Consider the following 13,457-nt stretch of genomic DNA (forward strand, 5'->3'; position numbering starts at 1 on the left):
GACACGTCTTTTAACACTGACCCTGGGAAAGAAACAGCCAGGTCACCCGTGATGCAAGTCAATATTTGATGTCCAGCCATGTCTGAGGACGTCAAGGAGATGAGGAAAACGGCCACTAGGGGTAACAGTGAGCGTTGTTACCTTAAAGTATGTTTTGGTATGGTGTTGAGGATGGAAGATGGGCGTAAGCATCTGCCTCTGAATCCAGAGGTTATCGGTTCAAATCCAGTGATAGAAAGTTATGTTTGTTTTAAACCGATCCTTAACCCTTTGGAGTTAATGCCTAAACTGGATAGTTTCAAGTTTGAATAGTATAATGGTTACTGTAGAGTAGACAATATGTCTCTAATGGGAGAGCCACGTAGATAGTGGCTGATCAGCTGTGGAGAATTGTGTATGAACTGATTTCTTGGAGAGATTGTTACCTGTATAGACAAGCAAAGGTCAGGTTCACCATGGAGATGAGCAAAAGAAGAATGCGACAGAGTGCAATCTGCAGTGGCTACCAAACACCAATGTGGACTGGACAGTATTTGTTCCAGTCAGTAGAGAAATGGCCTCCTTCAAGAAGATTACAGTTCAGTTGAGAAACAACCCTCTCCATCATCCAGCTGACCCTTAAGCAGTTCTTCAGGGACACGTGGCATCTTTCAGTCATTAAGTTCTCACTCACAGCTCTACATGAGAGCATGGTGGATGGCAAAATTGTGGCCTTCATGAAGAATGATTTAGATATTTATCAGAAGAGCAGGTTTTTCTGATAGGCATTTAAAACATTTGGCCAACATGGAGTGCTGGCACAGTGCCTGGAGCACAGAGGAGAGCAGAAGTGTGAGTGTGGGGACAAGGTCCTGCCAAAGCACTCAGAGCCCAATGTTCAGATTGACCCCCTGTGACCAATACCTAGTTAATGTCAGACCACACCTGGAGACAACACCGATAGGCCTACATTTCTCATTTGAATACATCAAATCAAATGCTATTGGTCACATAAACATATTTAGCTTGTGTTCCTAGCTCCAACAGTGCAGTAGTATCTAACAATACACACAAATCTAAAAGTAAAAGAATTGAATTAAGAAATATATACAGTACCAGTCAAAAGTTTGGACACACCTACTCATTCAAGGGTTTTTCTTGATTTTTGCTAATTTATACATTGTAGAATAATAGTGAAGACATTAAAACTATGAAATAACACTTGGAATCATGTATTAACCAAAAAAAGTGTTAAACAAATCAAAATATATTTTATATATTTGATATTCTTCAACGTAGCCACCTTGATGACAGCTTTGCACACTTATTCCAAATGAGGTAGTCACCTGGAATGCATTTCATTGAACAGGTGTGCCTTGTTAAAAGTTAATTTGTGGAATTTATTTCCTTCTTAATGAGTTTGAGCCAATCAGTTGTGTTTTGACAAGGTAGCGTTTCAAACTCATAAAAGAAACACCCTCCTCCACTTACTCTCTCTCGCCTTATGCCCTTGGGGGAATCCTCACGGCCATATTTGTCATCAGTCAAAATGATTAGCCAAGCAAGTGAAGTTTGCAACGTAAGCCCCTCAGCCCTCGTTTTTAATGGAGTTTGCGAGTGTACAATTATGTCCACTTCGGGGCCTGAAACGCCCCATAATTCAATTTGCGATGATTGTACATCTGCTAAGAAAAGTCAGCCAAAACTTAAAACCTCAACGTCAATATGGAGTCAACATACAAGTGTAAGTAAAAACAAATATAAATAAGTTAGAAATTGTGCCATTAATGCACATGACGGCCCAAACACGTCTCGTAAAATAATATTTTTGTTTGGATAGTTTTTGGAAATTGTAGAACTAAAACCTTTTCCTTCTTCAAAAGTTCCAGCTAGGCAGACTAACGTTAGCTAATTAATTTGCTCGCTATCATACAGTAGGTGTATATTAATAATTATATATTTAATTTAAGTAGACATGCAATCATATAAAGCACCCACAAGATACCGTTGGCTGAAAACCCAATCATTGCGGGATGATCGAGGGACCAATTTTCAGGCATATACTTATTAGACATCATGATACATCATCAGAAGTGTCCACTTAATTTGAGGGCTGAGGGGAGAGGGTGTGTCTTAAGTGTTTGGAATGCAGCCCCAGAGTGACCTCTGCTGCAGAGGATAAGTTCATTAGAGTTATCAGCCTCAGAAATTGCAGCCCAAATAAATGCTTCATGGAGTTCAAGTAACAGACACATCTCAACATCAACTGTTCAGAGGAGACTGCGTGAATCAGGCCTTCATGGTCGAATTGCTGCAAAGAAACCCCTACTAAAGGACACCAAGAAGAAGAGGAGACTTGTTTGGACCAAGAAACACAAGCAATAGACATTAGACCTGTGGAAATCTGTCCTTTGTTCTGATGAGTTAAAATCTGAGATTTTTGGTTCCAACCGCCGTGTCTTTGTGAGACGCAGAGTAGGTGAACAGATTATATTGTTTTTTGGTTACTACATGATTCCATATGTGTTATTTCATAGATTGATGTCTTCATTATTATTCTACAATGTAGAAAATAGTTACTGGTACTGTAAATATTAGAACGAGCAATGTTGTAGTGGCATTGACTAAAATACAGTATATGAAATGAGTAAACATGAATGAAGTGACTAGTGTTCCATTATTAAAGTGACCAGTGATTTCATGCCTATGTACATAGGGCAGCAGTTTCTAAGGTGCAGGGTTGTGTAAACAGGTGGTAGCCAGCTAGTAATGGCTATTTAACATTCTGATGGCTTTGAGATAGAAGCGGTCCCAGCTTTGATGCACATGTACTGGCCGTGGCTCGGATGGTTGATGTCCTTGATGATCTTTTTGTCCTTTCTGTGCCATCGGGTGCTGTAGGTGTCCTGGAGGGCAGGCAGTGTGGCCCTGGTGATGCGTTGGGCAGACCGCACCACCCTCTGGAGAGCCCTGTGGTTGCGGGCGGTGCAGTTGCCGTACCAGGTGGTTATACAACCTGACAGGATGCTCTCAATTGTGCATTTGTAAAAGTTTGTGAGGGTCTTACGGGCCAAGCTGAATTTCTTCAGCCTTTTGAGGTTGAAGAGGTGCTTTCCTTCACCACACTGTCTGTGTGGGAGGTCCATTTGAGCTTGTCAGTGATATGTACGCCGAGGAACTTGAAGCTTTCACCTTCTCCACTGCGGCCCCATCGATGTGGATAGCGGGGTGCTCCTTCTGCTGTTTCCTGAAGTCTACGATCACCTCCTTTGTTTTGTTGATGTTGAGGGAGAGGTTATTTTCCTGGCATCTCCGCCACATCCCTCACCTCCTCCCCGTAGGATGTCTCATCATTGTTGTTAATCAGATAATCAGGTCTACTACTTTTGTGTCGTCTGCAAACGTGATGAAAGGACTTAAACACTGCCCTGCCTTGTGTTTTACAGTACTCTGTCAGTGGAATTCTATGTTTGACTGTAGAATGTATAAATACAGTGGGGCAAAAAAGTATTTAGTCAGCCACCAATTGTGCAAGTTCTCCCACTTAAAAAGATGAGAGGCCTGTAATTTTCGTCATAGGTACACTTCAACTATGACAGACAAAATGAGAAAAAAAATCCAGAAAATCACATTGTAGGATTTTTAATGAATTTATTTGGAAATTATGGTGGAAAATAAGTATTTGGTCAATAACAAAAGTTTATCTCAATACTTTGTTATATACCCTTTGTTGGCAATGACAGAGGTCAAACGTTTTCTGTAAGTCTTCACAAGGTTTCCACACACTGTTGCTGGTATTTTGGCCCATTCCTCCATGCAGATCTCCTCTAGAGCAATGATGTTTTGGGGCTGTTGCTGGGCAACACGGACTTTCAACTCCCTCCAAAGATTTTCTATGGGGCTGAGATCTGGAGACTGGCTAGGCCACTCCTGGACCTTGAAATGCTTCTTACGAAGCCACTCCTTCATTGCCCGGGCGGTGTGTTTGGGATCATTGTCATGCTGAAAGCCACGTTTCATCTTCAATGCCCTTGCTGATGGAAGGAGGTTTTCACTCAAAATCTCATGATACATGGCCCCATTCATTCTTTCCTTTACACGGATCAGTCGTCCTGGTCCCTTTGCAGAAAAACAGCCCCAAAGCATGATGTTTCCACCCCATGCTTCACAGTAGGTATGGTGTTCTTTGGATGCAACTCAGCATTCTTTGTCCTCCAAACACAACGAGTTGAGTTTTTACCAAAAGGTTATATTTTGGTTTCATCTGACCATATGACATTCTCCCAATCTTCTTCTGGATCATTCAAATGCTCTCTAGCAAACTTCAGATTGGCCTGGACATGTACTGGCTTAAGCAGGGGACACGTCTGGCACTGCAGGATTTGAGTCCCCGGCGGCGTAGTGTGTTACTGATGGTAGGCTTTGTTACTTTGGTCCCAGCTCTCTGCAGGTCATTCACTAGGTCCCCCCGTGTGGTTCTGGGATTTTTGCTCACTGTTCTTGTGATCATTTTGACCCCACGGGGTGAGATCTTGCGTGGAGCCCCAGATCGAGGGAGATCATCAGTGGTCTTGTATGTCTTCCATTTCCTAATAATTGCTCCCACAGTGGATTTCTTCAAACCAAGCTGCTTACCTATTGCAGATTCAGTCTTCCCAGCCTGGTGCAGGTCTACAATTTTGTTTCTGGTGTCCTTTGACAGCTCTTTGGTCTTGGCCATAGTGGAGTTTGGAGTGTGACTGTTTGAGGTTGTGAACAGGTGTCTTTTATACTGATAACAAGTTCAAACAGGTGCCATTAATACAGGTAACGAGTGGAGGACAGAGGAGCCTCTTGAAGAAGTTGTTACAGGTCTGTGAGAGCCAGAAATATTGCTTGTTTGTAGGTGACCAAATACTTATTTTCCACCATAATTTGCAAATAAATTCATAAAAAGTCCTACAATGTGATTTTCTAGATTTCTTTTCTCATTTTGTCTGTCATAGTTGAAGTGTACCTATGATGAAAATTACAGGCCTCTCTCATCTTTTTAAGTGGGAGAACTTGCACAATTGGTGGCTGACTAAATACTTTCTTGCCCCACTGTAAATGGGTTATGGCAAGGTGAATTATGTCCGACATTGAACAATGGAGACTTGGATGCAGCATAGCCATGCCCTCCATTAGTTCTCTGTTTTCACTCTCCTCTCTCTAGGGTAGCTGTAGGATGTGGTTCTGCAAGGAGACATGAGAGGCACAGTGGGAGGGTCTCAATACTTAGCTTCCACATCCTCAACCTGGGTGACTATCAATGAGGCAGCAATTCGACCATGAAGGCTTGCTTATTCATTAATCCATTGAATATATACACTGCTCAAAAAAATAAAGGGAACACCTAAACAACACAATGTAACTCCAAGTCAATTACACTTCTGTGAAATCAAACTGTCCACTAAGGAAGCAACACTGATTGACAATACATTTCACATGCTGTTGTGCAAATGGAATAGACAACAGGTGGAAATTATAGGCAATTAGCAAGACACCCCCAATAAAGGAGTGGTTCTGCAGGTGATGAACACAGACCACTTCTCAGTTCCTATGCTTCCTGGCTGATGTTTTGGTCACTTTTGAATGCTGGCGGTGCTTTCACTCTAGTGGTAGCTTGAGATGGAGTCTACAACCCACACAAGTGGCTCAGGTAGTGCAGCTCATCCAGGATGGCACATCAATGCGAGATGTGGCAAGAAGGTTTTCTGTGTCTGTCAGCGTAGTGTCCAGAGCATGGAGGCGCTACCAGGAGACAGGCAAGTACATCAGGAGACGTGGAGGAGGCCGTAGGAGGGCAACAACCCAGCAGCAGGACCGCTACCTCCACCTTTGTGCAAGGAGGAGCAGGAGGAGCACTGCCAGAGCCCTGCAAAATGACCTCCAGCAGGCCACAAATGTGCATGTGTCTGCTCAAACGGTCAGAAACAGACTCCATGAGGGTGGTATGAGGGCCCGACGTCCACAGGTGGGGGTTGTGCTTACAGCCCAACACCGTGCAGGACGTTTGGCATTTGCCAGAGAACACCAAGATTGGCAAATTCGCCACTGGCGCCCTGTGCTCTTTACAGATGAAAGCAGGTTCACACTGAGCACGTGACAGACGTGACAGAGTCTGGAGACGCCGAGGAGAACGTTCTGCTGCCTGCAACATCCTCCAGCATGACCGGTTTGGCGGTGGGTCAGTCATGGTGTGGGGTGGCATTTCTTTGGGGAGCAGCACAGCCCTCATGTGCTCGCCAGAGGTAGCCTGAATGCCATTAGGTACCGAGATGAGATCCTCTGACCCCTTGTGAGACCATATGCTGTTGCGGTTGGCCCTGGGTTCCTCCTAATGCAAGACAATGCTAGACCTCATGTGGCTGGAGTGTGTCAGCAGTTCCTGCAAGAGGAAGGCATTGATGCTATGGACTGGCCCGCCCGTTCCCCAGACCTGAATCCAATTGAGCACATCTGGGAGCACATCATGTCTCGCTCCATCCACCAACGCCACGTTGCACCACAGACTGTCCAGGAGTTGGTGGATGCTTTAGTCCAGGTCTGGGAGGAGATCCCTCAGGAGACCATCCGCCACCTCATCAGGAGCATGCCCAGGCATTGTAGGGAGGTCATACGGGCACGTGGAGGCCACACACACTACTGAGCCTCATTTTGAGTGGTTTTAAGGACATTACATCAAAGTTGGATCAGCCTGTAGTGTGGTTTTCCACTTTAATTTTGAGTGTGACTCCAAATCCAGACCTCCATGGGTTGATAAATTTGATTTTCATTGATAATTTGTGTGTGATTTTGTTGTCAGCACGTTCAACTATGTAACGAAAAAAGTATTTAATAAGAATATTTAATTCATTCAGATCTAGGATGTGTTATTTTAGTGAGCAGTGTATTATTTAAGGGGCCATCTTGAGTTTGACCCAGAGAACAGTACAATGTTACGGTTCTCATGAGTTTATTATAGGCCTATTAAGGTACTTTTACTGCTAAATTAAAAACACAATGTAGTGTAATAATTCTGGTAATATTACAAAACTTTTTAATTGGGAAAAGTTTTATAACATGCCTATCTATTTGGTGATCATGTTACACTATGCACTAATTTGAGGAAATCCAATGTAAAGACCAAGGGCTATGGGTGTGGTACAGACAGCCAGGTGATGTATTTGGGCAGGGCAGACCAGCACAGCACGTGATCAATAGCAATACTATATTGAGAACACGGCCATCTTTGCCCTCGACTTGCATTTTTCCTTCTGGAGAAACATTTGCTCAGCCCTGCAATGTTTCCCGAGGTCACTGCAGCCACACAGACGCTTCGGGGAGGAGGGTGCGCGCACGCGCCCTGAATGAGGAAGACTGCATTAGTATAGTAAGCTAATTGAGAACAACATGTGACAGACACTATTGCAATGCCGTTTCTGATGACACCAAGAAGTGTGTGCATAACCGATAACTGCAACCGTGGCAAACAAACGATCGCCTTCGCGTCAGCGCTATAAACCGAAGCTCTAAACATGACAGGAACGCAAACCGTTTGTTATGCATGAGGACCTGGAAAACGGCACATTATATTTTCCTTGAACGTGTCTAGTATGTACGGACAAATGTATCAATCCATGGCCTGCGGGGTACAGAAGAATCGCTAAGTATTTAGCTACATTGTAGCAGTAGGTTATGATGTCAGGGCTTGAAACAGCGCATGGGGTTTATGATCGATTTAACTTCAGAAAACCCACCTTGCGTGCTTTTCCTCTATCCATAGCCTAATAAGAAACGCTCAATTAAACCAGCTGCAACACTTGAGAGGCTTGCAGATTTGTGGTAAATATCGTATATCCTAAACAGTAGCATATTGACTTTGAGATGTCATTTAACAGCCCACCAACGTCGGATAGTTGTATGCCTATGCTTAAAATGCACGTATTTCTTAACTGGGCACAAACCTCGAATGTCATGTAGCCTAGTAGACACATTTACCAAAATGCTACCAGGTTCTATTCAAATAACGGGAGAGACACTGTCGGGAGCTGAGATCAAGGATATTTGTGACAGCCTGAAAGAGAACAGTGTGAGGCTTCTGTCAATCAGGGGATGTCAGCTTTCGGACCGAGACTTTGGACGGGTGTGTCGTGGTGTGGCGGAGTCCCACTCACTGGCGCAACTCAACATGAACCTCGGTGTGGTCTCCACCATCAACCGAACCAAGCATCTCGCAGATGCACTCAAGACAAACAGATCGATCCAGACCCTTTTGTAAGTAGCCTAGTAGATCACAATGAATAAGGTGTGTCGGTCTGACTGATTGATTGGTTGATGTTAGAGGTTGATATGGCTACTGTAGTCTATTAACTAATTGTAATCAGTATGGGTGCCTCAATTTGTGATCCAGTAAAAGCTGTCCAAGGCATTAAATGGGGGACCTGACCGCCAATTACCATGATTATGCACATGAGCATGAACTCAAGTTGATGTCAATTTGATGCTTTATCCAGATTGAAAGGTGAATGAATTGGCAGGTCTTCATTGGAATTGTTGTATTGACTGATATTCTGCATTTCTCTCTCCTCCCATCTCTCCTATGCCACAGTCTCCATGGAAGCCCCCTCCTAGATGCAGGATTGGTCACCCTCAACACTGCATTGTCCACTCACCCTTCACTGGTGTCTCTGGACCTGGGGGACTGTATGCTGGGGGATGAGGCACTGCGGCTTATCTGTGCCATGCTGCCTCCGGATGGGGCCAAGTCAGGTACAGCCACTCCACACTGCTCTCACTGTTACTGGGCTGTCAGACTCTGAACCTGGCCTGCCGGGGGACAGTGGTTGGAAACAATAGGCTAGTGTAGAAGTCCTCTCTACGTGCGTGTGTGGGTTAACACATTTTTTTGATTATAGAAAATACAGTCCAGACAAATGTACAACTCAGAAAGGGTTTATAGAACATTCATAAAGTTGTTATTGGACACGACATAGATCTGTCACAATGATCTTTTGCCGTCCTTTATGTAGCATGACATTTGCTTATGAGTGATTTCTGAAGCATCTATATAGGCCTTATAAAGGATTTTATGAAGGCATTATGTGTTAAACGTTGTAGTGTTAACAATTAGACTCAAGTTACACAATAATGGAGTATAATACATATAATATATGGTTATATGAGGCTCTGCCTATACTCAGTTGATGGTCATTTGATGGTGATGGACAGCCTGTCCCACAGGGCTTAGAGAGCTGACTCTTAGTGCGAACCCCAGCATCACAACCAAGGGATGGGCCCGCCTGGCCATCGCTGTGGCCCACAGCTCCCAGCTCCGAGTCCTCAACTTGGACTACAACCCCCTGGGTAAGAACCAATCACCAGGACACAAAACCAATTACTGTACTTTATATCGGTTAGTTTCTTAATATGGAATCAGCTTAAAAGGAATCAGATTCTTATTGACTTAACTGAGATGCAAATCTTTTTAACTTTGGATAATCAATATGAACTTCAAGCATTGGAAAAAATAACTTTTGTGCCATTATGTGTTATGGGACTTTTTCAGAGGTGAAACACTCCTGAGATACCAAAGACGTCCATTTTATGGGCCAGTTGCCTCCTGCATTACCATTTTTTATTTTATTTATTCAGGTGCGTCTCCATGACAACCCCCTGGCTGCTTGCACTACAGAGAAATAGGAAAGCAGGTCATTTTTAGGAACATAGTGTTTACAAAGGCAGCCCAATTCTGATTTGATTGGTCAAAAGACCAATTAGTGGGAAAAAGTTTAGAATTGGGCTGCCTGTGTGAACGCAGTCATGTTGTCCCCATTTAAGTTTAAATTGAATTTTAGAGGGCACACGTGATACAGAATTATACGTCTATGGTCATTTTGGAGCAAGTATACAGTGTAAAACGTTCAGATTTCATCCATCTGAAATATGGGTTGTCAATGACATTCCTAATGACTGGGGGGTAGCCCCAATCAGGACTCAAATCTGAGTTTGGCTACTGCCAACCCAACACCTTAGCTGTTAAGCCATGAGATCTGAATCCCTCTATGATGTCGCTAGGTGTTGGGTTAAGGTGGTTACACTACCCAATTTCTTCGGGAGAGAGTGTCCCTACCATTTTCTATACCGAGTCCCTCACGTGAACCGCCTCACGGGCACCATTTGATATATTGTAATAAACAATGAACTGATTTTAAATACATCTAAAACCAAAAGCATTATGTATTTGGTTCAAAACATTCTCTTAGAGCTAAACATCAACTGGAATTGTGCACAAAGGATGTGACCATTGAACACGTTGAAGAAGCGTAACTAGGAGTAACATAGGGTGGTCAAGTCATATTGACGACGATGGGGAGAGATTCTGTATGTGTTGATGTCTTGCAGTAGCTAGCTCGCTAAATCGTCCCTTTCCTTAGCCATGGATGGAAATGTGGATTTGGACTTTGTTGCCCATGCGAGGAAGTTTGGCTAGCAAGCACTAGCTCGGCAGCCTTGGACAACACAAACTGAAAGTGTACTGTATGACAGAGCCATAGACCGTTTTGCCAACATGATAGAGAGCGTTCAACTAGACTACAAGTAGGTGTCAACGTTTTTTGTTATACTTGCGCATGCACACACAGACGGAAATCATTAGCATGGACAGCCACATGATATTTAGCAACATTTATTGGACAAAATAGTATTTGGCAGGGGCGCAACCTTCACTAGGGACGAGGGACATGTCCCCCCCAAAATTATGAAATTACATTTTTGTCCCTCCCAGTTTTATAATTGAAATGTAATACAAAACGAGGCAATGGTGTGCTTTAGGACCATGTGAAGGCCTCCGAACGGTCGGTTAGGAGTGTTTATCCAACTAGAATAAAAGAGAAAAAAAAGTTATGCCTCCCCCCATCCACTTCTAAAACCAAAGTTGCACCCCTGTTTTTTTGGTATCTTTAAGTTTGTTTTCAGTGTATTAAACTAAACATTTGTAACCTTGTTGATTTGATGTTTAAATGGTGCTGGAATAGCGGAGGCAGTGCTCTTGTTGTCTTTGTGCTGACTTGCGGTAACTCTGTGGTTCTAAATCAGTAGTTGATTAGTAAACTGTCAAACATTAACATGCTTGACAATGCTGCAGGTGATATAACTGTTTGTTACACTAAATATTTTATATTTTGTGGACTTCACCGGACAGATGTTTCTCTCCGGTTTTGTCACTGTGTCATTGTTTTCTTTTTGTTGTCACTGCCTTATTGTATATCACGGGGGTGTATGAACGAATAGGTTATAGAGCAAACAACACAATTATTACAACAAAGGTTGTAAAATAGCTTTTTTACCCAGTGCAGCAAAGAAAGACCTAGCAAAGCTTCAGTAGGCTCAAAACAAAGCAGCACGCCTTGCCCTTAACTACACACACAACTAACATCAACAACATGAATGATAGTCTTTCTTGGTTTAGGAGAAATGTACTCTTTTTAACTTCTTATGGCTGGGGGCAGTATTGAGTAGCTTGGATGAATAAGGTGCCCAGAGTAAACTTCCTGCTACTCAGTCCCAGTTGCTAATATATGCTTATTGTTTGGATTGAAAAACCTCTGAAGTTTCTTAAACAGTTTGAATGATGTCTGTGAGTATAACAGAACTCATATGGCAGGCAAAAACCTGAGAAAAAATCCAACCAGGAAGTGGTAAATCTGAGTTTGGTCATTTTTCAACTCATTCCCTATTGAAGATACAGTGGGATATTGGTGATGTTGCACTTCCTAAAGCTTCCACTAGATGTCAACAGTCTTTAGAACCTGGTTTGATTTTTCTACTGTGAAGTGGGGCCGAATGAGAGGGGAATGAGTCAGAGGTCTGGCAGAATGCCTTGAGCTCGTGACGCTTGTTCACGTGAGAGCGAGCTCTGTTCCATCGCAATTCTACAGACAGGAATTCTCCGGTTGGAACATTATTGAAGATTTATGTTTTAAACATCCAAAAGATTGATTCTATACATCGTTTGACATGTTTCTACAGACTGTAACGGAACTCTTTGACATTTCGTCTGCTCCTAGTGAACGCGCTTCGTGAGTTTGTTTTTGTTTACAAAATGTGCTAACAAAAGTAGCTATTTGGACATAAATGGACATTATCGAACAAAACAAACATTTATTGTGGAACTGGGATTCCTAGGAGTGCATTCTGATGAAGATCATCAAAGGTAAGTGAATATTTCAAATGTTATTTCTGACTTCTGTTGACTGCACAATATAGAGGATATCTTTTTGGTTTGTTTGGTCTCATGGTTTGCTTTTTCCGTAAAGCTTTTTTGAAATCTGACACAGCAGTTGTATTAAGGAGAAGTGTATCTAAAGTTCCACGTATCACACTTGTATTTTCATCAACATTTATAATGAGTATTTCTGTAAATTGATGTGGCTCTCTGCAAAATCACCAGATGTTTTTGGAACTACTGAACATAACGCGCCAATGTATACTGAGATGTTTTGATATAAATATGAACTTTATCGAACAAAACATACATGTATTGTGTAACATGAAGTCCTATGAGTGTCATATGATGAAGATCGTCAAAGGTTAGTGATTCATTTTATCTTTATTTGTGCTTTTTGTGACTCCTCTCTTTAGCTGGAAAAATGCCTGTGTTTTTCTGTGACTTGGCTCTGACCTAACATAATCGTTTGTGGTGCTTTCGCCGTAAAGCCTATTTGAAATCGGACACTGGTGGGATTAACAAGAAGTGTATCTTTAAAATGGTGTGAAATACTTGTATGTCTGAGGAATTTTAATTATGAGATTTCTGTTTTGAATTTTGCGCCCTGCACTTTCACTGGCTGTTGTCATATTGATCCCGTTAGTGCACATATGTCAGAGTCAAGGCCCGCGGGCCACATCCGGCCCGCAAGAAGGTTTTTTACGGCCCCTGGGATGATCTTGATTTATTATTAGAACCGGCCCGCAGCAAGCCGGCAGCCCGCAGATCTTTTACACGCACCAATACTACATTTCCCACAATGCAAAGGTGACGCACCGAGCAGTAGGCTGCTTCATTTCAATATTTATTGGCACAGCAGTCGTCAGCATCACAGTAAAATTAACTTTCAGATACCCATCAAAAATGGCAAAACGGAAGGTGGATACTGAGAACCGGGGGTTTCAAACAAGGTGGGAGTCGGAGTATATGTTCACGAAGGTAGCTGGAAAACCTGTGTGTCTTCTGTGTGGAGAAAGTGTGGCGGTACTGAAAGAGTATAATCTGAGACGACATTATGAAACGAAACACGCGGACAAAAACAAGAATATGGACATGGAACAAAGGCTACAAAAGGCAGAGGAATTAAAACGAGGCCTCAAATCTCGACAGGCTCTGTTCAAAAAAGCCAAATCACAAGGCCAGGCTGCTGTCAAGGCCAGTTTTATTTTGGCAGAAGAGATCGCTAAATCAGCCCGGCCATTTACGGAGG

The 13,457-nt window shown here is 42.9% G+C and overlaps 1 protein-coding gene across 2 annotated transcripts in view; it reads left to right on the top strand.

Annotated features, from left to right (window-relative positions):
• The first annotated feature begins 7,173 nt into the window (after positions 1-7,173).
• LOC110502358 (leucine-rich repeat-containing protein 73) overlaps positions 7,174-13,457 on the top strand; it is a 17,424-nt gene continuing 11,140 nt past the window's right edge. Inside the window, exons 1-3 of one of the 2 annotated variants that reach the window (XM_021580319.3) lie at positions 7,174-8,256; positions 8,591-8,751; positions 9,223-9,345. In XM_021580319.3, the coding sequence (XP_021435994.1) occupies positions 7,952-8,256; positions 8,591-8,751; positions 9,223-9,345 (589 nt within the window). In that variant the 5' untranslated portion in view covers positions 7,174-7,951. Of the gene's footprint in view, positions 8,257-8,590; positions 8,752-9,210; positions 9,346-13,457 lie in introns of both variants that reach the window. The other variant, XM_021580317.3, reaches the window with a different exon arrangement.

The sequence above is a fragment of the Oncorhynchus mykiss genome, chromosome 23, assembly GCF_057628025.1.
Source record: "Oncorhynchus mykiss isolate SJ-2025 chromosome 23, ASM5762802v1, whole genome shotgun sequence".
Classification (NCBI taxonomy): Eukaryota; Metazoa; Chordata; class Actinopteri; order Salmoniformes; family Salmonidae; genus Oncorhynchus; species Oncorhynchus mykiss.